Source organism: Corythoichthys intestinalis, chromosome 8 (assembly GCF_030265065.1).
Source record: "Corythoichthys intestinalis isolate RoL2023-P3 chromosome 8, ASM3026506v1, whole genome shotgun sequence".
Taxonomy (NCBI): Eukaryota; Metazoa; Chordata; class Actinopteri; order Syngnathiformes; family Syngnathidae; genus Corythoichthys; species Corythoichthys intestinalis.
Genome location: NC_080402.1, coordinates 35,481,052 through 35,508,363, shown reverse-complemented (window position 1 = coordinate 35,508,363; position 27,312 = coordinate 35,481,052). Strand labels below are relative to the sequence as shown.

General features: G+C 39.2%; 1 protein-coding gene across 1 annotated transcript in view; it reads right to left on the bottom strand.

Annotated features, from left to right (window-relative positions):
* Positions 1–26,686, bottom strand: part of LOC130921080 (uncharacterized) — a 54,171-nt gene extending 27,485 nt beyond the window's left edge. The window contains exons 1-2 of the mRNA XM_057844723.1: positions 26,569–26,686; positions 1,737–1,938 (exon numbers count right to left, since the gene is read on the bottom strand). Of these exons, the coding sequence (XP_057700706.1) occupies positions 1,737–1,821 (85 nt within the window). The 5' untranslated portion in view covers positions 1,822–1,938; positions 26,569–26,686. The remainder of the gene's footprint in view (positions 1–1,736; positions 1,939–26,568) is intronic.
* Positions 26,687–27,312: the final 626 nt, after the last annotated feature.

Below are 27,312 nucleotides of genomic sequence, written 5' to 3'. Positions count from 1 at the left end.
TTTAAAGAGTTTAAAGAGACTAGTAGATGTCCAATCCATTTGAATTGGGAGGGTTGCAAGCGAATGAATATTCATTCAACATTTAAAGTGCAGTCAACGAATTAACAATGAAAATGGAAAAATGCCCTCCATTACTATGGAGAGTCGTGCAGAATTAAAATTTACCCCATGACAAATAAATTCTCTTCAACTGTGCTTGCCCCAAAACCAATAGAAAACTGAGTAATCAAATATCGTATCCCGATACAACATTTCAGTATCAATACAATTCAATACTTTTAACAACTCTACAAAAGACATACACTTTATCGGCCTGCAAAATCCACATAGAAGACGCACTGGAATATAGGCCGCAGGGTTCAAAGCGGAGAGAAAAAGTAGTGGCTTATAGTCCAAAAAATACAGTACTTAAACCAATTCTTGCCCTCACATCATCGCCAGATCAACAACTCAACTGCATGAGTTTGTGAATCCAGTGTCCACCAATCAAGAATCTTGAAAATCTGCTATTGAACTCATTTTGCTTTTTGTTGCCTGGATCCCATACAGCTTGCCTGCCTGAACGCCTGCCTGGCCGCTCATCTGCTCTTTCACCAAACCACCCACCCGAATCTTTGGACACCACCTGCCATACCATCATCCCTGTCAATAAATTCTTGTTACCACTGCCAGTTTGTCTCCCGTCTCTGCACATGGTTTCCCCGTTATCCCAGAACCGTGACAGGGAGTTGCACAGTAAATTATCCAATGTCAATTTGAAAAAAATAACAGCTTAATTTTTTCTTCATCAATCACAAATAATAACAAGCAAAATAATTACAAGCCTTTCGCTTGATGGAAGAAGGTACCAAATTACACTTCCCCTTGTGAGCATTATATCTACGTGGATGAGGTGCACGGTATTGAAAATAACGGCAACATTTTGTCACATTTAGAAGAAACCCACAAAATACCCTTTAAATAAAGATTCTCAAAATTTGTAATTTCAAGTAGGAATTGTTATTATCACACTGATTCATGTGCAGGAGCCAACTGCTGTAGTTGAGTATAGGTTTCGTTCATAATTTAACAATGTAAACATAGTCTGAGGTATTCAAGATTTTGTTTTGTTACTTCCAGTCATTTAAATTTGAATTTGCATATTAGCTAAATATTAGGTTTCACCCAATGCTGCGTCATTAGTAGGTCAATTAGGATATAATTTCAAAGTGCTTCAAAGGTTTAAGTCATTGAAGTTGGAAAGGCAGTATACAAGTGTAATTCCATATATTTACATAATCTTCAACTGCAGTCTTTAAACTGGACATGCCCTTGCCCAATGGAGGACTTCATGACTTTTACCAGTGCCCAGGCAGCAAGGCCGGTGGGGATGAACTACAAACCAGTTGCTCTGACGTCCGTAATAATGAAGACTATGGCGAGGTTACTACTTTGACAGCTCAGACCTAAGACCAAGTAGACACAGGATCCGTCGCAGGAGAACAAGGGAGTGGATGAAGTGGTCAACACTGGGGCGCTGCAATGGACTGTATTTTCACCCTTTCTCTTCACACTGTATGTGTCTGATCATACCTGTATATTTACGGCATGCCATATCCGGAAATATTCTGATGTCATGGCTGTAATAGTAGGTTGTTTTTATATCTTCTTCCTGGTGCTTTATGTTTAACAAAGGTAATAAGCACTGTTTTGATGTAAGGCAATGATAATGGCTGATCAAACCATGGTTAACTTACTGATCAAATGGAAAATGGGAGGACTGCAGTCCAGGCCTGGGTCAGAACTCCTCTTTTCCAGCTGCTCCATATCATCCTCCAGCATCCTGGAGTGTCCTCTTCAAACACATCTTTTCCTCTTGGGAGCTTTGTGCACTGCCAGCTGAAGCAGCTTGTTGCCAGCTGGCTCCCATGGTTAGCTGCCACCACCTTGCTCTGTACCCTGAAACAGTCAACAAGACACTGTAACTCCTTAAGATGAGCATGGCTAATAATTACTCAAGTGACAATGATGGGCAGAAATAAGCACATTCATTCTTTAATTCACAGCCCAGAAGAGTGTCAGCTGTCTCAAGTGGTAGCATCAAAAAGCCAAGGTTAGAGCCCCTGAATATGCCTCCATTGAAGCAATTCCCAGGTGTGCAGGCAATGCCCCACCCCTCTGCATCCTCCAGTGGGATCAGTAAAGGTCACCTGGCAACACAGGTCAAAGCTTTGATCCAATCAGAGGAAAATCCAATGACGGGTGTTCTTTTATGTGAGTGGTTGCAGGAAATGGTTGGCTGTCATTTTGTATTTCAGAGAAAACACTGTACAAAAGGGAACCAGGTAGCAGCTCAATTATTATACGCCACCGTTTTAAATGCTTTAGTACTAAAAGCACGGTGGGAACAAAAAAGTCGCATAATGACTATTATTATTAAACTGCATATTTAATAACCCTCCTATGAAAGCCTTTGGAAAGTCAATTGGCAGTTATTAATTCATGCAGCCAGTGAGGAGGCACAGGGATTGACCCCAAAGAGCGACCTTGAACGCTTTGAACAATTTCTCCTCCACCAATCAATCCCTCTTTCTTGCTTTTTTGTGCCTGCACTTGATCCTTGGGCATGAATGCTTTGATTGGTGCCGTGCATAAGTAAACCACATTACATTTTTGGAATGTAAATAGAAGGAATTGCTTTTGTCAAAACTTCATTGGATTGGATTCTATCAGGCAGGACCACACATAGTAACTCTTCAATGTTTACAAGGTGGCTTAAAAGTCATTCTCTAATACTAGTGTACAGTATGGTTTTTTTGTTTTTGTTTTTAAGAAATAATGCTTACAGGAAATGAATATGTTCAGAAAGTCTCTAAAAATGCGATTTTAAACTTGATGTGGGCTCTAGCTACCATTCGGCAGAAGCTTCTTAAGCTGCCTGAGAACCACATCAAATAATTGATTTTACAAGTAATTGTAGGAATTGGCCCCAAATTTAAAAAATAGAAATAAATTATTATTACTATTTTAACCAGATTTTTTTTTTTAACATGGACATCTCTGTCTCATGAAGAGCAAGCAATTGCAGCTTATTCTAATAGGCATGCAGCGGGGCAGATTCCCGCAACTGAAAAGAAATTTGCAACCACAATTTTGAGTTTCCAGTTAACCTACTATGATATACAGTAGCAGAGGTACAGAAAGGTTGTATAGTCTCTAAAACCTTTAACCCTGACACTTTCTTGCTGTAAGGCAACAGCGGAAATTACTGTACTACTGTGCTGCCCCCAATTCAGGTCTTGTCAGCTCCCTGTCACTAGAGCAAGATTAGGCTTGTACACTGAGAGGCAAATACACCTGCATGATTTAATGAGAGCCAAAGCATAAAGGGTAGCAAAAAGTCTGCATTGAATAAAAACCAGACTAGTGTAGTTGGTTATGAACTTCATAATGTATAATACACACACACATATATGTATATATATATATATATATATATATATAGTGGGGAGAACAAGTATTTGATACACAGCCAATGGTGGCAGTGTATCAAATACTTGTTCTCCCCACTGTGTATATATATGTATATCAGGGCTGTCGAACGATTAAAATTTTTAATCGAGTTAATTACAGCTTAAAAATTAATTAATCGTAATTAATCGCAATTAATCGCAATTCAAACCATCATAAAATATGCCATATTTTTCTGTAAATTATATATATATATTCTGTAAAATAATTTGTTGGAATGGAAAGATAAGACACAAGATGGATATATATATTTAACATACGGTACATAAGGACTGTAGTGGGCATTTCACTCTACTGTCATTTAAATCTGTCTATGCTGTCCTCACTCCGAAGCGTCTACTTTTTCCAAAGCTAAACAGCTAGTGAACGACGCCTTAATAATCAGACTTCTTCCTTTTTCATCTGATTTATTAATAAAATGGCCTCAAACCATTGTCCTCTTTAGACCGTAGTGAAACTACAAAAAAAACGTACACAAGCATTGCATTAGCAACAACGTTAGCTTAGCACGCTATACAGGTTTACTAAACATAAACAAAAAGCGTCTCATACAAAAAATATAACATTTCGCTTACTAACATAATATGTACATTCTTTACAACAACCATACTTACGGACAAATCTTGTCCAAGGATCATATAAGCACAACATTACAACGTAGGCGTCAGCCCGAGACGTCGTGCAGCCATATTGAACTGGCAAGAAAGCAATAAACCATGTCGCAAAGCGACCACAAGAGTTCGCTGTTAGACAGCACAAAAAACCTTGCTGTAAAACTTACCAAAAGGCAGAATACTGTCTGACATGTGCGTTAATTGCGTCAAATGTTTTAACGTGATTAATATAAAAAATGAATTACCGCGCGTTAACGCGATCATTTTGACAGCCCTAATGGTTATATATATACATATATATATATATATATATATATACATACATATATATATACATACATATTATCGCGTTAACGGGTGGTAATTAATTTTTTAAATTAATCACGTCAAAATATTTGACGCAAATAATGCACATGCCCCGCTCAGATTAAAATGACAGCAGTGTAATGTCCGCTTGTTACTTTGTTTCTAACAAAGCACTTCATTCTATAGACCCTACCCACGTGACGTCACAACTCCGCTCTCCTGAATGGTACCGCCCAATTGTCCGTCAAAACATAGTGTTAACCTGTTACGGCTACGTACATTCCTCCTATTTACGGCGTGTTTTTCTGCTCCTTAACAATAATAATCAAAATGGTGAAGGCGTGTGTGGCTGTTGGTTGCACTAACAGAGAAGATGGAAGGAGAGACTTGAAGTTTTACCGTATTCCGAGGGATCCAAAGAGGAGAGCGAAATGGACGGCTGCAATTCGACGTGAAAACTGGGCACCAAAAAATCACCACAGACTATGTAGTAGTCATTTTATATCCGGTAAGATGCATTTAAGATATACTTAGAGGGTTTTGGGCTGACAAATAACCACAATTAAGATCATTGCTAGGCTAATCGCCGACAACATACACGTATGTATGTAGTGAGAGTGCTATCGCTAAACCATATAAACATTAAAAGCCTTAACTCCATTGACAAACGGCATGAAATACATTAGACTTGACAGTGGATGTTAGCAATAACAAAAGATTTTGAATTGAAAATTTCGTAACTCACCTTTCCAAGCACAAGATAGATTCCTGCCGAATTTTCGTGGACGAGGAACTGTTTCACCCAACCAGCAACGAAGTATTTATAAGCCTCCAAGCTCTTGAAGTTTTTCAAATTTTCGTGAGAATAGGCTGATTTTGTGTGGACAAGATAATTGTAAATATCAGCGTAGCAGATGTCAGGCAGACAGGGCGAAGACAGTGGGTCGAAAAACATCGATTTGGGCATCAAATATGGATCTGGCGACTGTATAGAACGAAGCTTTTCCACATAACGCCTTTTATGCAACACATCCAGTGAGTTTACGGCATCAGAAAGCACCGGGTCTTCCATGAAATGCATTTTAAACCAATGCTAATACAGAGACAAAATGACGGACAAGTGGGCGGAACCATACAGCGAGCACGTGGTTTTATGACGTCGGTGGGTAGGGTCTATAGTAATGAGGCCCTATTCTGACACACAGTTAAACAACAATGCAAAATGAACTGGCATTCCATATCAAAATAGCTATGCAAAATACAGGTAAAACTTAGACTTTGGTCACTCTATTTTTATTATTGTTATTTTTATTTTTATTCTTATTCTTATTATATTAACTCTACTTTTGATTGAAAATTTTACAAATTTTATCAAAACAAAAACATGAAGAGGGGTTTTAAGATAAAATTACTATAACTTGTAACTATAACAATTATCTTTTACAATTATCTTTTTACAACTACAAGTCTTTCTATCCGTGCAACACTTTAACAGAAAGAATGTTAATAATGGCATTTGTGGATTTATTGTTACAATAAACAAATACAGTACTTATGTACAGTATGTTGTATGTATATATCCGTCGTGTGTCTTATCACTTTGAATTGCCTTGTGTTGAATTGTGCTATATAAATAAATTTGCCTTGTGTTGAATTGTGCTATATAAATAAATTTGCCTTGCCTTATCTTTCCATTCCAACAATAATTTACAGAAAAATATGGCGTATTTTAGAGATGGTTTGAATTTTTAAGCTGTAATTAATTCGATTAAAAATTGTAATCGTTTGACAGCCCCAATATATATATACATTAGGGGTGCAACGGTGTATATATATATATATATATATATATATATATATATATATATATATATATATATATATATATATATATATATATATATATATATATATATATATATATATATATATATATATATATATATAAGGTGTGTACCACCGACAAATTGAGGAGGTAGCTGACATGGGAAAAACATACCAGTGGCTGGAAAAGGCCAGACTGAAACACAACAAGGAGGCACTGATCATGGCAGCACAAGAACAGGCCCTTAACACAAGAGCAATACAGGCTGGGGTCTATCACACCAGACAGGACCCCAGGTGCAGGCTATGCAAAGAGGCCCCTGAGACAGTCCAGCACATCACAGCAGGGTGTAAGATGCTAGCAGGCAAGGCATACATGGAACGACATAACTAGATAGCAGGCACAGTGTACAGGAACATCTGTGCCGAGTACGGACTGAAGACCCCAGAGTCAAGGTGGGCGACACCTCTGAAGGTGGTCGAGAACAACCGAGCCAAGATCCTGTGGGACTTCCAGATCCAGACAGACAAACTGGTGATGGCCAATCAGCCTGACATAGTGGTGGTGGATAAACATCAGAAGACAGCAGTAGTGATAGATGTAGCAATCCTGAGCGATAGCAACATCAGGAAAAAAGAACATGAAAAGCTGGAGAAATATCAAGGGTTGAAGGAAGAGTTGGAGAAAATGTGTGGAGTGAAGGTAAGAGTGGTGCCAGTAGTGATCGGGACACTAGGGGCAGTAACCCCAAAGCCGGGTGCATGGCTCCAACAGATAGCAGGAACAACGTCCGACGTCTCCATTCAGAAGAGCGCAATCCTCGGGACAGCTAAGATCCTGCGCAGGACCCTCAAGCTCCCAGGCCTCTGGAAGAGGACCCGAACTTGAAAGGAGAGACCATACCGCCCGGGTGGGCGAGACGACGATTTCGATATATATAATCAGTACAGTATATTTAATTATAAAATAATTTCTCAGTTTTATACAGGGTGTTCCAAAATGGTTGACCCCGTTCAAAATGCCAATATCTCAGAAACTACTTGATGGATCTTAATGAAACTAAATACACTTTATGTTTAAGGTCATAAGTTTTATTGGTTATATTTACAAAGAAAAGTACAAACATTTGTTGGTTTTATGACTGATTTTCATAAATGTTTAATATGAGCGCCGCCTGTGACTGAGTCAGTATCCAAGCTCGTGCCAAATTCGAAACTCAAACTTGGAAATTTTTGGTGCCAAGTCCTAATTTGTTTCGTAGTTGGTGCCTTCTTTGCAAAATTTGTGAAGAGGGCACATTACACTGTTTTCGGTGACTGAGTCCGAGCATACTCTAACACGCAAAATGCCTTTTCTTTTGAAGTGAACGGCATTTCTTAACCTGAAAAGATAGAAATGCCAAACGTTACACACAAAAACTTTAAACGTTTCTAATTTGAGGTCATTCCAACGAAAACTGTCAAAATTATTGGCCTACAAAATGGGGTCAAACATTTTCGAACACCCTTTATATATATATGGGGTGTAAGCACCAAAATGTCATTCGGTTCGGTTTTGCATCATCAGCAGCAACAACCTGAACATGACAAATCCAAGTTTAAGTTTTTTTGCAAGCGAGATGAACATATACACATTTTCTGCAGATGCAAATGCATATATACACGCAACATTCATTGTCTGAGTGTGCGGTTTTAAGTGGGTTAACATATCTGTGCAGCCCTTGTCGACATAACTATGGATCAATCCACTTGCCACTGTCCACCGATTAGGTTAATTGGGAAGCCAAAAAAAAATGTTCAACAGCACTGGCACCGACGGAAACCCGTGCACCCATAGCCTCGCCCCCAGCTGCTTGAGGTGAGCCAGCAACAGTAGTGAAATACCTTTTAGCTCAAGTCTCTCACTAGCATTTGTCATGTTGCCATTTGTCATGCTTGTAGTTTAAGGGACTTTACAGGCCGTAAAGTCTAAACTATTTATTCAGCGTATCCAACACTTAAGGCATCTCCGAACCGAACAGGTAAAACCAAAACAGTTCAGTATATCCATGTGAACGTTCACCCTTAACACATGAATATTGAAGAAAAAGTCAATTTTCTGTTTTTACAGATTCTTTTATTCTCTTAATGAATAGGAAATGATGACACACAATTCAGGTACAAAAAGAAAGCAATAATTGCTTACGATAAAAACTTTTTTAAGGCAAGAATAATTAAAAGCTGGCCTGCCAGGACCAACATCCCCGAAGCCCCAGGTGCCCCCAAGTAGATCTGCCCCGACCAGTGTTACAGATTATTTGAAAAAGTAATTTAATTACTGATTACACCTAAAAAAAAAAAAAAAAACTTTTTACCAACTGTTCTCCCTTTGCTGCCTCAACATAAGAATGACAACAGAAAAATGTTATCGCATGTAATTTACTTTCTGATCATTGAATTTAAAGGGGAAGATCAGAATTTTTCACATAAGGCTTAATCTTCGAGTTAGTGGGAGTTTAATTATTATCATACAGTTGATTTCAACCACCATGGACTCGTGCTAACTTAGCCACCTCAGAGCCCTTAAACTAACAAATAACTGACAAACTGCATGGAATTCGTTGAAAGCTCCACCGACTAATTAAACCCCCACTAATTCAAAGATTAAGCCTAATGACAAAATTCTGAGCTTCGGGTTTGGGTTTAGGGGTTAGGGTTAACAGCATATCAGCGCCAATGTAACACATTGCAAATTGACTGCACAGTAATCAACAACACACAAATGAATTGCACAGTGCAATAACGACAAAGGTGGGGCGGGCGTGAATGCGCGTACGCAAGCCGGAAGTACGCTGTACACACACGTGGTCAATTAGGCCACAAACGCAGCGGCAACTAGGCAATTTACACTCAATCGGACTTACAACACATCCCAAAGATGCTAAATAAAAATGTCACCTCTCGGCATTAATGTTCAACACAAATATGATGTAAACAATGCTCGCTGAGGATGAGAGGGAGCGATGACTAACCACCTTTGCAACAGCAAAGCTACGAAACGGCTGCGCATGTAGCAGCTCCAACCTATCGCTGGAATCCTGCAGAATGAAGGAAAAATCCTCACGTACATTCATTGACGCACACAGATCAACATTCCCTCGCACATCTCAACAGGTGGCTGCACTCGGCTGGAATATGCACCCGCGATCCTCACGCCTTTCTCAGTCCCAAAACACATACTGCTTGTGACTCGAGACCAAAACAGGAAGTAGCGATGAGCGGTTACCATGGAAACGAATGCGTAGTGGGACTCTTTCTAACATTTTTTATTCAAAATGTTCTTCGTACATGACTACAATATTCTTCAATAGGCAATAACAAAATAGTAACGCACAGACACTAAGCAAACTAACTTTAATCAGTTTACTGGTTTGGAAAAATGAACGCGTTAGATTGCTCATTACTGAAAGAAGGTAATCAGATTATAATAACGCGTTACTCAGTAACGCGATAGTGACAACACTGGCCCTGACCCTTCAAGATTATACAGTTTATATTTGTCGTTATACTAGGCGGCAGGCTAGCGCCCACCTCCTCATGGAGAAACACCAGGCAGCAGTCGTATCTAATGACCAGACGCTGAGAGATTTATCCGGTACAAAATGATATGAAAATGAACAGTAGTACAATGACCAAACATATGGGAACAAATATCTGACTGATCTGACTTCCTGTATTGTTTTTTTCTGTAGAGTGGGTATTTATTTCTGGAATAGCTTTAACACTGGTTTCAAATGAGGTTTTGTGTTTGGATTGCAGATGCAGTTAACTAATGCTAGTCTTTCTCTCTCCACGTCCTCCTCGTGTCCTCGGCAAAACAAGTCCCTCCTTGATCGAATCTAACACTAGAAAATATAAACAAACATCTCCTAAGTCAACACTACCCTCAAGGTAGGTGGATGCCATATAAATGAATAGATGAAGTATTGTGGTGTTTCCCTCGCCCTCTTCTCCGAAGATTAGATATTAGTCCCAAGACAGAAAAGAATTCAGTGATAAACTGTTAGTGACAAGCTTATTAATCAATAAAAATGAATGATGAGCATGCAGTCGGGTGAAAGATGCTCTCCCAAGGCGAGCCCGTTGTCCCCCAAGGGACAGAATCGAGCGTCAATTAACTGACAGGCGGCTATGTTAGAATTTCTATCACGAGCCTTGGTGGCAACGTGAGATGCAGCACGACAATGCTTTGAAAACCGCTGTGGTTTCCCCATCAAAAATGTCCTCTGGGTCCTTTGATCTGCTGGGTGGTATGTGTCCTTGGAGATATACGTTTCTACTTCTTCAAAGCCCTTGCTTGCCTCCACCTCAATTTGTTGTTTTTACTTTTACTGTTACAGCATCGACTGGTTTCAGAATAATGTGTGCGGGTGTGTGTGTGCACAAACAATCCCTTCTCGTAAACAGTTGATATGATCATTGAATTCCCCCTTTTCACTACACTGTTCCTACAGTACTTGCCTCGCCATGATTGTATTTTATTTTACTCACCTGAATTCAGGGTGCTCAAGTTTTCACTACAAACTAGGACTCTGTCATTGTGAAAAACTACTCTTGAGTTTCACAAGTGTGACACTCTTTGTTCAGAGAATATTGAGAGCCAGCTATTTTCATGCATGGCACCATTGCGCTCTGGTGTAAAATGCGACGCAAATGTATTTTGTGTCAGTGCAGCCTACGTCACATATTTTTGGAATTTGGTGGTCTGCACCAATATAGGCATACTTGCAAAGCACAGGCGTGTCCTTGCGGACAAGTACGGTGCATTGGTCAAGTTTGCGGATGAAAACATTCATACAATGATGCCGAATAGGTGGTCTAATTGTGCACCTAAACCAGTGAATCATTATATATCTCAATTCATTTAACGCTTAATGGTTATTATCATCTTTATTATGGTTCTAAAAACATGTCATGGGCTCCAGCACAGTCTGGGGTGAGGTGGGAAGCGAGTAATCAAGTAGAAAGGCACACTCCAAGTACCAATTTTTCTGCGCACATATCCCTTGTCAAATTCATAGGATCAGCCGAAGTCGACCTTCCACTGAGCAAAACCGTTCCCAAGTAATTAGCGTGAGCGGAGAATGGAGAAGTTTATTCAACATGGCTAGCACGAGCCATGTTGACCATTGTCAATGACTTGTGTCGATGTGGTTTTGGTCATTTAAAACTGGTTTTACCGCGGATTGAAACATGTTCTCGGCTCTCCCGTTCACCATCTGTGTTGTTGTAGAGACGACTTTCGGCGCGCAAGAGTGACGTTACTCGTTAAGAACACGTCACGCAAATAAACGAATCTGACTGGACGGTTGATTTTGTACTTGCTGGAGAGGCCGTTAATGGGCTGGGTCGCAGACTATTTCTCACAGTGTTTGAAAAATACAGGGGAGAATAGTCTGGCGGTGCCAGGCAATGGCTCTAGTGCAGTGGTGTCAAACCGATTCCACAAAGGGCCGCAGTGGGTCATGTTCTTTGTTCCAGCAGATCCAGCACAAACAGTTCAACCAATGAGGTTTCTGCTAAAATAAGCAGCACCTGACTGCAATCAACTGATTGCACTTGTAAGACACCAGATTGGTGAAAAGGTATTCATCTCGTTTGGTTGGAAATAAATCCAGTACCCACTGCGGCCCTTTGAGGACCGGTTTGACACCTTTGCTCTAGTGGAATCACATTTTAAAATATGTTGGGTTTTGGCCAGGGGTGAAAGTGGGCCAGAACGGTCTGGAACGCAGTTCCGGTATGAGATTCAGGGCTGGAACGCAGTTCCGGTATAAGATTCAGGGCTGGAATGCTGTTCCGGAACACAGTGCTTTGATTCCAAAAATATGACAGCAAATGTCGAAACAAAATAGAAAAGGCTAAGCTGCCACACATGCATTTCATCTCCAAGAAGAAAACAATCTACCAAAGTCAGATTTACATACACTAGTATTAACAGCAAGCATAATAAAGTGCTTGTGTAGTGTAATCCGTTTCCAACGATACTTATTATTTATTTTATTCCATGGACGGCATGGAGGTTTCCCCATCTGCTGCAATTATCTGAGTCTGACGATGATGAGTCATGTCAATATGCGAATGCAAAGCAAAACGCCTGGACTCATTTATCCGTTCAATTGGCTGACATACTGACATGTGATCAGCAGAGATAGTTAACTCTGGTTGGTTCAAATATGCATGTTTTCTGGAGCAGCAAAAAAATAATAATAATAATAAAGGTTTGTTGAATTTATGTGACAAAAAATGGCAATGCAACAGAAAATGGATCACATCTTTAAGAGTAAAGAAAGAGTTGAGGAGGCTTATTTATTTTATTTAGTTTTATTTGCTCTGATGGGAGGGTTTAGAACATCTTAGTGTCAATGTGCACTTTGGACTGTTTGTTCATTTATGTTAGGCTACTTATTCATTTCCTTATGATTTAAAAAAGTCAATGTTTGCGCGATCTTCAAAATATATTCCATTTCACTCTGCATAATATAATTCATTTGTACTTATTTTTCTGAATGTATGTTAATTATATCTTAATTAATAAAAAAAAGAAAGCAAAAGTAAATGTTTACATTAACTTCAATTTTAATATACATCCTTAAGTAGTTAAAATTGAGATTTGGCATTTAGTATGTGAGGAAATGTGGGAAAATAAAAATTTGGAGATAGAGGTTGGGGTTTTTGCTGTTTTAATAACTATTATTTTGCAAATCATTGAAAAAATACAATTTTGAATGAAAATCCGTTTTTGTATGTGTTATAGAAATAACTGTGCCAAAACAGTTTTCTTTGCATTTCAGAAGTATTGGAAGGTTTGACCCACCCACCCAAAAAAAAAATAAATGTAATTTTAATTTCTGGCTCCATGGCGACCTTCATGTCGGGGAGTTCTGGCAAGAAATTCTAGCCACTTTCACCCCTGGTTTTGGCTCTCTCCCTCTAAAAGGTTCCTGACCCCTATTGTATGAGGTCGCCGAAGCGCTGTCCGAACAAATGTGATAGTTATAGGGAATGGCATAAAGCATTTTTATTGGGTATACAAGTATTGTCAATATACACAACCCTATCCAGCGTATGCTACACTTTCCAAAGTGCAGTCTTGTGTCTGTTCACGAAATTCCAAAACCTGGTATTCTGCTTCATCTGGCAGCGACTCACTCAGGTTTAAGTTAGACTGGATTGAATAGGGCTATTTTTGCATTGAAGAAGAATATTGTCTTACTAGTCTAAAACTTCAGCGCTTTGATATGATCTAATCTGATCGAATATTTCAGTAATTTTGACTGGACAAAAAAAAAAAAAAAAAAAGTTATTTTAATAGTCCATCCTTACATACGTAGTTTTCCATACATACTATGCAGCTCTATAGTACTTTTTACACCAGGTTTGCGGGTGAGCTGGAGCTTATCCAAGCAGAATGGTTGGGAAACACAACCAGTTATACTCACATTAGACATTTTTTCTGCACACACAGCCCCAACCTCTGACAATGAAAGCAAACATGGGAGTCACACGGTCACCATAACACATCTAAATTGACGTGTCGCCAGTCCTTACTCTGAAGTCTTATCAAAATCCATGTTACATGACACATAAAATGCTGGAAATATTTTTACACATTTTCTTTCCGTGGAATACATAATTATTTGTGTCATTAATTAGCTTATTCGAAGTCATATTTTAAGCATCACTCTATACGTTTTACCAAAAAAGTTCCAGGCAAACTACACATGGGCATTCATAGATGAGTAAATGAGTCTAAATGACAATGTCACAGAATACTTGGGCAATGTCATTTTCCTAATACATGCCGCGCCTACATTACATGAATTTTAAATTCAAGCTCTCATAATTTCTGCAAGTGTGACATAAGTAGTGTGACGGTGAGAAATCATTTGCTTCCCTTGGGATCCCAGTGCAACTTTGAGAAAGACAAGAACAGGAAACTGACAGCTCGACTGACAACTTACTTCTGTGTCTGTACCTCCGGAAAGATAATGAGCAAATATGTAATAAAATGTACATCAATTTTTCTGTGAATATTATTTAATGCATTCGATATCTACTGAATGCAAAGTGTTTGTTGAAAGAAACCCAGACAGGCATACACAATACTGTCTTTTGGTAACAATGTAACTCTTCATCAGATCATTGTCAAAGATTTTCAAAGCATGACTGAGCCTCAAAATAACATTGACACACTTCTAGCGCAGGCATGGCCCAACATAATAATTTCCAGAGAGTCCAATTTACTGTTTTCTCTCTGCTATTTGAAAAGAAAGGCATTTTCTAAGGCTGGAATTAAGAGAGAGCTCACACGAGAGCAAGAAATAGAGACATACTGTAGTAAAATCGTACCCCCAAACAAGCATGTCCTGCAGTGACATGTATATTGAATACCAATCAGAGGCATGGGGTTTGCCTGCCCCAGTGCAGCACTCATTTCCAATGCACATGCTGTAGCTCAATCAGAAAGGCCCTGGTGGATAAAAAGAGATCACTTGCTTGGCTCTCTGAATTTGAGCTAATACCACATTTGCAAGTCTTCAAGTGCATTGGGGGGTTTTGGTGAAGGGGGTGAGGGGCAGAGAGATGAAGGCGTTAGAAAAGCATGAAGAAACACAAGAATGTCAGAAGGGGGAGATAAAGATAGAATCAGAAAGTAAGAGCATGAGGAAAGAAACGTCAAAATTGGGCTCTAGTTGGGAGTGTGCTAAAAAGGATTATTTATTGCAATAAATAAAACTGTGAACGGCTTTGTAGGGCACAAGTGATGGATGTGATGCCTGGATGGGGATTATGCTCTTTTCATCATAAAGCCCATCTGGTGTACTAGCAAGACCACGTCTGTCCAGGCCTCTCACCCTTTAAAGTGTGGGCTTGGGTTACACATCAATCCAGTCCCTGTGCAGCTGTGCCGGGAAAATAAAGCGCACCAATCCCCCAATTGCATGGAACTGTGTGCGCTGACGTGTGCATAGTATGTACACAGAGTGTGATGCTCATCAAATACAAAACTTAGTGCGTGCATCCACACAGATGGAGAAACCAGGGTAAGAAATCATAGTCGAGAAGTGATATAGTACACTTTCACATAGACTCTACACATATATGTGGACCCTTCCACTATGTTCTAAGGCTTACAGAAACAACAGTCAAAGACGGAGCGTTTTGAATTATATTTGATTGTAAGTTGAAAGCGCCAGCCATAATTAAAACCAATGGGCAGTCATGCGAGATAAATGAGTAGCAGAGTGTTCCTCATCTTTTAACTAAACCACTGGTCTTACAGATGTTCCACTTCCAATTAGTGCATCTGTAAATGTGCGTGTATGTGTGTCGCGTTCTACCAAGCATAGTTCCATTGTTGTTTTCGCCAACAATGACAATAAAGAAAATATTTAGTCAATGAAAAATTTTGTCATGACAATGACGAGCTAAAAACGTGGCTTGTGAGACTACAACATAACGAGACGAATGTCAGTTTTTGTCTGATTAGTCAACGAGACGAAAATGCGACATAGTTTCTGTAAATTGTTCACAATGCGTGACATTTTCATATTGTATTGGAGTACGTCAGCTTGCATCGTAGCAGTGTTTGGGTCATGTCACTCATGTGAGATGTGCTGCGCTTCTCCCTCACTCTGCTTTAGATTAGGATGTGTTTCAAGCTAGACTGTGCTCCATCTTACTTGTTTGGAAACACATGGTAAGATTTGTTTTCTTATCTTGGCGAAACGGAATATGCAATGTTGCTTTAGCCTTTAAAGGACTCTGCTCAGTGATCGTCTCACACTAAACGTTACTACTAACCTTAACCACTTTAGCATTGCATTCGTATTAGCATTAGCATCAACTTTAGCGTGGCAACCATCCTTTTAAACGCTCAGAAACCTTTTTTTACATACAGTTTGTGGCGTCTAGGTGGGTTTATTTGAAAATAATGTACTGCTTTTCCTGCTGAGTGTGTATTATCATCACTAAGTTGGCATTGTCCTTGTAGATGCTACAATATGTGCTCATCTGTTTATGTTCTTTCAAAATTTTTTTAAAGCATTATTTATTTTTGACTAAAACTTTTGAATTTAAGAGACAAAAACATTTTTGCATAACTGTCGACTAAAACTAGACGATGATGAATCCATTTTGAAATGTCTAAAATATGACATAGACTTTTAAATATTTGCGTTCAAAAGACATAAAAATTCAAAGGGCCACCAAAGATAACACTGCTGATATTTCAATGTTACAACTAAAGTATTGAGCTTCTTCTTCGTCCTTTCGAATTTTCCCTTCAGGGGTTGCCACAGGGAATCAGTTGTCTCCATCTAACGTTGTCTTCTGCATCCTCTGCTTTCACACCAACTACCTTCATGTCCTCATTAACTACATCCATAAACCTTTTGCCTGGCATATGGAAATTCAGCAGCCTTTTGCAAATATACTCACTATCTCTCCTCTGGACAGCCATCTAAAAAAATGAATGAATAATACATTCAATCAACAGAACAATATATTACTAACAATGGGGGCAAGCCTAATGGGCCAATCACTTTGTTTTTCTTGTTCTTCTTAATATTGAAGACACTAACTAAAATTGCTCCTCCTCTATTATTCGTGGATAGATTAGAATGAAATTTGGTTAATATAATTTAGGGCTGTAAATGCATCGATTCACTGAGCCAATTTGTTTTTTTATTTTATTTTTTTGGAAGCACGTAAGCATTGTAAAAATGTTGCACTGCTCCCACAACGTTAGCTCAAATGCATTCCTTCGGGCAGTCTTAGTTTATTCCATTTTTTTCTGCTTTTTCCTGTACTTTGGACAATTGCTTGCTCCTGCATGAGGTTGCTGTAGTGCAAACAACAAAAAACAAAAATGCAGAACTCAAACGATCAAACGTGTTAGAGGGTCAACACTCCTTTTCAATGTTAGTGGGGTTGAATTTGATTGAAATGGTCATGTTTTTTAAATCATCCAATCTGTGCAATGCTTATCCTCACTAGAGTCATGGATGCGCAACACTATCCCTGCTGACCTCGGGTGACAGTTGGGGTACACCCTTGATTGGCCATTGACCAACTGCAAGTCAATCAGTACATACCTGCACAATAGACAAACAATTGTTCACAGATACATCTACCAACAATATGGTCTCTTATTAATTATGTATTTTTTTGTGAAAGGAAACAGTAGTAAAACCAATGCAGACATGATGAAAACAGCAGAACACCTAGAATAACACATTGCTTGGCTTTGGACCTATCAATTTTGAATGACGAGGCATCTGTTAACCACTTATTCACTTCGTAGTCCTAAAAGTAAGTCATTCAATTTACAAAAAACAAAATAAGTTTATCTGACCAATGAAAACAGACCAAACCTAGTCTTTAAAAATATTACTGTATTTTTCGGACTAGGGCCGGATGTATGGGGGGGCACGGCCCACCCAGACATGAGTCGTGCCCACCCAATCAAAATGTCGGGAATATCTATTGTAGCATCGCACTGGATATAGAGAACGCACGGAGAGTTAGTCTCACCTACTTTTTTATTGCAGTATTAAAGGTTACTGTTGGCTGCAACCACGCCGAACAAGCAATCACCAAAACAAGCTGTTTTTCCAACCTTGTTTGTTATCCGCGCGCCTCCTCTCTCTCCTCCAGACACATTCTCGCAGTCGGATATCCGGGCATTAATGACGTCACCAGCCACAACAAAGCGTCGCCATATTGAAATGGGGGCAAAACACGAGTCACATGCAGTTGCTCTGTCATGCATTGTAGTACAAACGCGTTGAACTTTTGTCTTATTTGCAGTCTTTTTTTCCGTCGGAATGACTAAAAGTTGCCGTGTTGCGGGTTGTAACACAAGGAAGAGTTCGGAGCAGCATTTTAAGATCTTCATTCTTCCTCGTGAGAAGAAAAGGACAAGCAAATGGGTGAAAGCAATCAATCGAGGAACAGTAAAAGAAGACTTTTCCGTGGACCATTCTCGTCAGTGGGAACCTAAATCCAGGCACATTTACGTTTGCAGCCGACATTTTATTACTGGTGAGTAAACTTTAATCGATTTTTTTGCCCCAATTAGCTGCTAGGATTCAATAGACTAGGCAGTGGTTATTATTACTGTAACCAACAACTCACAAAGCGTTATTTTTCTTTTGCCGTGAACTGCTCTGATTGGTCAACCAATGTATTATTGGCCTGGTGGGAATTGGTTATTTTGCCGTGATGTGACTCATGCACTGCGTTCTTGCCTCGTGACACCCCATTTAGTTGTACTACCACGGTTCATGGCTAAATAACGATTGGAGGCGAATTACTGGTTACAGCAGAAATAATCACTCCATATATACTACCAGTTTTGTTACTTCCACACAGTACATATTCCACGTAATTGATAAAGGTCAACTTACTGGGTGACTATATGAGGTAGTTGTAGATGTTTCCGAACTCCACTGCAGGCAAGTCTTTTGGATTGTTTATCCAGCTATCAGCTGCGACTTTGTATGGGCAGATTTGCAGGCCAATACACGCTAATTTTAAGTTGTATCGCCTCCTCGCGTCTGTTGGCAGTGACTTGTGATAATAATAAGTCATGTTTAAGATGTTTTTATGAAAATAGACGCAAAACACAGCTGAAATATATGAATTTCAGACGTTTGTCTACGGATGTTTGGATGTTTACATGTGTATGCCCCCATCTCCAAATGGCGACACGTTGCTATGCGAGATGACGTCATCGTGACATCACGCCGACTGCGAGAATAAGTAGATAGATGAAGGAAAAAAATTTTTTTTTAATTAATGCGGCCTCAACGGAACACAAGCCAATGTCCTACTTGCGCCGGTCCTAAGCCCGGAGAAATGCAGAGGGTAAAAAAAAGCCTGCATTGGGGGTGCCCAATAAAGATTTCTTAGTGCCCACTCTGGTGGGTAAACCTAGATCCGGGACTAACTATAAGTCGCAGTTTTTTTTTTCATAATTTGGCTGGGGGTGTGACTTATACTCTGGAGCGACTTATGTGTGAAATTATTACCACATTATTATATCATTTCACATGCTATTTTGGTGTTTTGGAGTTACACTGATGGTTTGGTAAACTTGTTAGCATGTTCTTTATGCTATAGTTATCTGAATAACTCTTAATAGCTATGTTACGTTAACATACCGGCCACATTCGCATTTCGTTGTTCATGCATCATGTAACATTATCATACTGTACAGGTATATAGCATGTTGTTCTCTATTGTGTTTTTATTTTAAATTTCCTTTCAAGATGACATATCTGTTCTATGTTTTGGATTTTATCAAGTAAATTTCCCACAAAAATGCGACTTATACTCCGGTACGACTTATACAGTGGGGAGAACAAATATTTGATACACTGCCAATGGGAAAACCCATTGGCAGTGTATCAAATACTTGTTCTCCCCACTGTATATGTTTTTTTCTTCTTCGTTGGGCATTTTATGGCTGGTGCGACTTATACTCAGGTGCGACTTATAGTCTAAAAAATATGGTAATCTACTTCACCACACTTGGTGCAGTTGGTAGCTTGAGTTGTCCTGGGACCGAAGGTCAGCGGTTCGATTCCCGGCTACGACTGCCCATTGTCGAAGTGCACTGAACCCTAATTTTCCTTCAATGTGCTGGCAGCATAGTTGGTGTGTGAATGTGTGCGTGACAGAGTAATTGTGTGCTAATGTAAAGTGCTTTGGGTATGGTAACCATGGGGAAATGCGCTATATAAGTACTCTCCATTTACCACCACAATTATAGGAGTACCTTGAATACCAAACTACCCATTGGCCTATGAGCTACTCGCTCTTGATGTGAATGTGATTAATCATTAAACTGTTCTTTGTGGAAACTTGTGCTTTACTTTGATTTGTTTTTAGGTTGTTATGAGCAATTGGTAGCCGTTTATGAATTGCACATAAATTGGACTCTTTAATTTTGATGGTAAGGGTAAAAAAATAAAAAATAAAAAAAAAAGGTGACTCAAAGCCAATGCAAACAGAACTCATCCAGACATCACAAGGACAAATAATCTTTTGGCTGTAATTGCACAGAAAATTGACTTCAAATAGTAATATTGTGACATTCTGTAACGACATGGAACTGATCAATTGGCCACTGAGTGCCCTGGCCAAGATCTTTCTACAATGCGGCCAAAACCTGGACAACACGTCTGCCTGGGATAAACTCTAAAGTCTGGATATGTGATGGATAGCTGGGGTAGATGGCGGTCGCTGTGTCTGACCGCACTCGAAGTGGAATGACATCGAGGATGTTCTTTTTGTTGCGCTGCTGGCTGCTATTCTTCTGCAGGGGCTTGGAGTACACTTGATTCGTCGGAACATCATCAAAGTGTTGGATAGCCAATAGCGATCGGTGGAATTGGCAACTACTGCGGTCAATGCTATCGCTAGAGTGAATGTCAGCAACAAGGCCTGTGATGATATATTACAGGTGAAGAATGACCAGGCGACATCCAACACTGCCACAACCTGAATGGCAATGCAACTTACTGCAAAGCTGCGCAACCTCGAGATGAATGTTCGTCGCGAGGCAGCAAGAAACGAAAACTGCGCCGAGGATTAGGTCGACGAAAGGGATGTGGCGGAAACGGCCTGCCATCGGTCCTCAGCTATTCCCTATCTTCTGGATCGAATCAACTGAATAAACTAACCACTGAAATATGAACTAATCTACTGGATCTAATTAACATAACGATCACATGGACACGATCGACAATGGACCATTGGGAAAACGAACAATCAAGGGGGATGGTTAAATTAAAAAAAAAAAAAAAAAAACCTTGTAATCACTTCGCAATCTGAATGTCAAAATTTTTTATACGATATTTTCTGCGTCCTATGGTATACTGGGGGCGGGTCTCAATAAGCTTCTGCATCTCCCGTCTGCCCTTTTCTTTTCGGATTGAATTAATTGTAAACATATAAATGCTGTATGTTGTTGGATTTGCCATGCCTGAAGGAAAATAAAGAAAGAAGAAGAAGAAAGAAAGGAAGTGTTTGTTCAACATACAGTGTGATAAAAGCACTTTTGTTCAGACCTAAACATTCCAAGTTAAGTCAAAATCCCGCTTTCAAAATACTAAATGTGCACATTCAATTTAAAATTTTTGTTTTAAAAATAATTTAATGAATCTACAGTACATGTCGATTTACTGTCAGATCATTTACTTAGAAATTGAGCTAAAGGTGCTATAGTACATCCACTACCAAATTTCTGTGGGTGGGCATAGGTCTTTAACAGAAATAACTGAGTAAGTAAATATTAATTTTAGATGAACAATAAGTTGGACTAATTAACGTCTTTCTCCATTACTTTCTAACATATTTCAATTCTTTAAGGCAGATACGATTTAATCTCCTGCAGATGTATAATTACCTTTCACTGAGAAAACTGCCTTTCAGCCACAAATGATATTTGATGTCTCACATTAACTTCAAGGACACAATTCACTTTGGAGCTATGTTAGACCTTTAATTCTCCTGTCTAAATTAGCTGGGGAGGATGCCTCTTCATCTTTGGACCGTGTCATCCTCACTCTGGGCCTCATCATAGGAAGAAAGGCCCACAATCATTATCTCATGATCTGCCCGTAGTTGTTCCAAGACAAGTAGGATAAGAACACAGAGGACAATTATTACTGTCTCATAAAGAACTCAATCTCACTGGGATGGCGACAGCTTTTCATGAATTTAAAAATAAAATTATATCAATTTAATTTGATTAGTTTGCCGTTGCAATGATTCTGCTGCTTCCATCAAACGCACAAAAAAGAAGAGGGGTGGGGGACGGGTGTTGTTTAGCTCTTTGTGCCTCAAAGTTATGAACAAAGACATAAAGAAAGACAGAGACAAGGATGGGATAGAGGGGAAATGTTACAACTCTATTGAAAATTGTGCTGTTAACAAATTGGAGGGTCTCAGCTGTTTCTCTGTCTTCAGCCTCTGGCTGCATTTGTCTGCCGGTTTGTCTCATTCTTTATTGCGGTGCTTCTGTCAATGCAGGACCTTCACTGGTATCTGGACAGCTCAAATGACAACGCTGAAGGCATTTGATAGGTACTTGATGTGAAAATGTGAATAAAAGGGGCCTAAATCATTGCTTTCCCCCTTCCCCCATTAGTCAGTCTGGACAGCCCTGAGGAGATCAAACCTGTTTGTAATCCAGCTCTTTTATTTCATGTCTGTGTTTACAACCTGAGCACACTGCCGCTGTGTACTTTCTCACAACTCTGTCTGGGCTCTACGTCTCTCTTTATTAAATCACATGGAAGTTAGGGATGAAATGGGATGCATTCATTGTCCTTGGCTGACAGTCCGTTAGACAACAGTGCTACTTTTATGCACTTCTCTGACAAGTGACAGGCAATTAATTGTCCCACCTCCAGCCCCTATCATCATATGATATGTTTCCTGATTTCCTGCCAGGGTTTGAATAGATCCTGAAGTTGGCTGTAATGATGATCATAAACAGTAGACGGTTTCTTTTACAAGCTTCTTTGTTTTCAGAGAAAATATTTTGAAAATGGCATATCCTCAGTACTCATCTTTAATATAACCCCATGTTTTTGTTTTGTTTTGTTTTGTTTTGTTTTGGGTTTTTTTCACATTACTTTTCATAACATTTGGCGCCATTTTATCGTGTTTGCAAGACAATTTAACTGAAAGTCCAGAATGTCCTTCTCTATGCTATTTTATTGGTCATTTTTGCTTGCACCTGCAAAATACCAGAATCCCATTCATATCTAACTGATTGGATTGAATTCAAACATTTGATATTTTAATTTAAACTCTTTGTCTTGATTTATCTTTAGCAATGCTTGTGTCGAATGCAATACTCGCAACTGTATATAGACAAAGAATAGGACCTTTCATTTCGATGGTTTGATGATGTGGGGTGTCACAAGTTAGCCTGGTACTCCAGACTCACCGCTGTTCCAGCTATTGAGTCTGGCCACCATTAAGCGGATAAAATTTCCAGGGCGGAGCAAGCCACAGCAAACAGACAGCGGAGTGGACTAATGACGTTAGAAACGCGACGAGGGACTTTATTGTTTATTCAAAATGGCTAGCGCGAGACAGATTGTTGTGAATGACTAGTGTCGATGTGTTTTTGGTAATTTAAAACCGATTTTACCGTGGATTGGAACATATTCTCGGCTTTCCTGTTCGCCATCTGTGTTGTTGTGGAGACAACTTCTGACGTGGAAGAGTGACGTTGCTCGTTAAGAACACATCACGCAAATAAACGAATCTAATTTGACGATTGATTTTGTACTTGCTCGAGAGGCCGTTAATGGGCTGGGTCCCAGACTATTCTCTCAGTGTTTGAAAAATACAGGGAGAGCAGTCTGGCCGTGCCAGGCAAGTCACAAGTTGGGAAGCAGTATTAACATAGTGTTCCCACAAAGATTGAAAAATGGACAAAATATAATAGGAGACGATTTGCTCACATAATATGTATCACATGAAGCCTCAACTCAAACTGCAGATGAGTGAAAGACTAAACTGATATTTAATCCACAGTTACACCCAGTATTAGTTATTGGAATTAAAGTACAACAGATGCATGCATTAATGTTTTGTACTACTATAGTGATGGTCGCGGATTGCTGCCCCGGTGTCAGAGGCAGCAAATGTGCACATCATGTTCTATTGAAGGCCAGTCTTAACCTAATGCGTCATAATATGGTAAAATGCTAGTATTAAATGTATTTTAGTTAAACACAATGAATGTACATGTACAGTTTCTACATACGTATAGCGTTCATATACTGTTCTTGTTTGTCTTTGTGCATTAACCCCCTGCCAGAACCAGAAAGTGCAATCCTGAGCTGAATGGGTGTGGAGGAAGCACAAAGTGGGCAGGCACTAATGAAAAAGGGGCGCAGTGTGACATCACATCGTCACCAATTTTGGATTGTCTTGTTTCACTAAAATTTGTCTCGTTTGTCTCACTAAAATGCATGAAAGAGTGGAACAAATTGGAATCCTGCCGGAGGTAAACTTTAAGTGTATCGTTTCTCATCGTCCATGTTTGGGGTCAGCTCAAAAAACTTTTTTACAGAGGGGTGGCCCACCCCTTTGGAGTACAATCCCTGGAGATATGGACATTTTAAGTAAAACTGTATCAAATGAAGAACATAAGAATTTGCATACTCATCACACAAATCAATGTTCTACTATAAAGAACATTTTTACAATGGTGACTAATACCCTGCTTGAGGTGTATGGTTTCAAATGCTAAAAAAAAAATCCAAATATAATGATCACTTCCCAGAAATTTGCTATTTTTAAAGTGGTTAAGTGTGCATTCACACTGGACCAGTTCTGGGGAACCAACCATTTACAGGGTTTTGCCATCTCTTTTCTTTGCTTGTCCTTACTCACTAACTCATCCTTCAGGTCATGCACCATCACTTCATAATGCATCACTACAAGTCTCCCAATTTCAATTAATATTTTGAGTTGTCCTCTTTTGCAAGGTGCACTGTTATCATAATTACTGGTGGTCGTGGAATGACTATGTAACCATTCCAGGTTGTGCCTCTGCATATATTTGTACTTTAAATGAACAGTTATGCTTTGCTTAATGTAACTTCCATTGATTATGCTGGGCCTAGTGTACCAAGGCACAGAATGCCCTCATGAGTAAAACCATGTGGGCTGTAGGTGCCTAGGTGCATAATGAATTACCTGTAAGGATGTATAATTTCTAGTGTAAGAGATGATTCTTATTTAAAACATTACTACAAACAATTATAATAGTTAATTAATTTTTGGCCATATACTGTACCTTGACCTGTGCTTTCTCTTTTTGGAAAGTTGTTAACCACTGCACTGTTGTGAAACTTTTTAACTGACACGTCTTTACTACTTGCAAATAGGCAAAGTGATCCGCATATTACAGATACTGCATTTAGTATGATTGCACAATAATCAGCCTGTGATGAGTATTTTTGGAACTTGGCCCAACTCTATTTTACTTATAGAAAACAATAAAATGGGATCGGTCTGGGCCAAGAAGAATTGACATCATTGTCATCATCATTGTATATAAGAGACTGAGCTGGCTAAAAATAAAATAACTATCTTACTGCCATTTCTAACACATAGTGATCAATTGACAATAAAACCAACATAATTTTCTTGTTGGACTATTCTATTTTACTCTATTTTGAAAAGTTGACTGAATGTGTATTGTTTCAAATCATATTTGCTGCTAATAGTAATTGGAAATAAATCATCAATAAAACAATGAAATTGACAAGAACACAATAAGTAGAAACTGGAGAGAGAGAAAAAAAACAACAAATGTCAGCGTTCTGTCAAACAGAAATAAGAAATTCAATTTACGAGTGGCTTCCCGTTACTTTCACTTGCCCCAAACCAGCCAACATCAAGCCATTTTTTTCCACAAGTAAACATATATTAAGATATTTATAGTTTTGAATACACTCTGTTATGTCCAAGTTTTTTTTTCCAATAGTATCCCACAGAGAACGTAGAATGTAGTTCAGCAAGGGATGGGGTTGAAAGGTGGAAATTTAAAGTCCACAAATGAAAAGCTAAAAACTGAAAACGATTATAACATACATAATGTTTTTATTTTTCAGTATTCTATTATGATTAAGTGTTATTTGTAAATACATTCAATTTGATAGAGCGCCACAATAGGCTTAAAAGGATGTTGACCGTAACGGCTACCTGCAGTGCACTGGGGGGAAAAAAAGGAATGCACCCCCACCAAGCCATCTTTCACTAGTAAAGGGTTCTCCTTTGGCCAGCTAGAAGAAAATGAATAGAGAAATCCTCCCCGCAGTTTGTGATAAAAGGCCTGACTTAAGATAACACAAGGAGAGTTTTTAGCTCACTTTGCACATTTGTAATAGTAGCCTTTCATACTGCGGGTCCACATACCACAATGAAATGGATACCACATGACAATACGTTGAATTATGTGTAACTTGAATGTGACATAAGATTCATAACACTTCCAGCCCTTTCATATTTTTTCATTCTTGGCAGTGCAGTTTTGTAAAAACCACCTGCAGGAGTGTTTTGAGCTAAGTGCTCCAAAGAAGCTGGATGACTTTGACTCATTATGGTCACCCTACGTAAGTCATAATAACGCAAATATTAAATGTATTTCACCATAATAGTAGTAGATTCAAACTTTCTACCAATAACAGGAAATAAATATGGCTTTACCGGCTGAATAATGGAGACCCCCTACCTGGCAGCCCCTGGATCCACGACCCCTGCTGATCGCGTTTTGTCGAACCATGGCATTCCAATGACAACATCCCATAGATTGCCAGTTTTCCGTTGGTGGTCTCGGATTTCGCCAGTCCTTTCTTGGAATTGTGCAACCGAAATAGGTGCGTCCTGCGCTGTTCATGCTGCGGTGGTAGTTTCACGATCTGATTGGACAACGTTAAGCGAGACTTCATCAGCAGAACATCCTTGTCGTCATGACAACTTGCCAATATCCCAACAGGGGTGTGTTTGTGGGAGGCTGGACTGGCCAGCTTTCTTGCCTCTGACTGGATTACGAATTGTTTTGTATCACTGTTACCTCACCGCTAGATTCCCCCCTCTCGGTTGTAGCAGGCTACGCTGATCTTTTCAGTGTGCCTTTGCGGGAAATATATGAACTATGATCCAAGTCTACGACCAGCTGTCCCATCACAGTTTAATAGCTCAGTGCCGTGCAACCCAGCATGCCAAATCAGCTTAAAACTCTTCAGAGTGACAACAGAAGTCTAAAGAGGAATGATACAAAAAAAAAAAAACAACCGAAATACTTACGTAAGAAGATGTGCAAGAAAAGAATGTATTTCTTTTGAGACCAGACGCAAGATATTTCAATTCCTTGTCCAGTAGTCCGTTGTAATCAATTTCATATCATTTCACAACCTCTGACAACAAATTTGACATAATGAAAATAGCAAAACAATGGAGCCAGTCTATCTAGCTA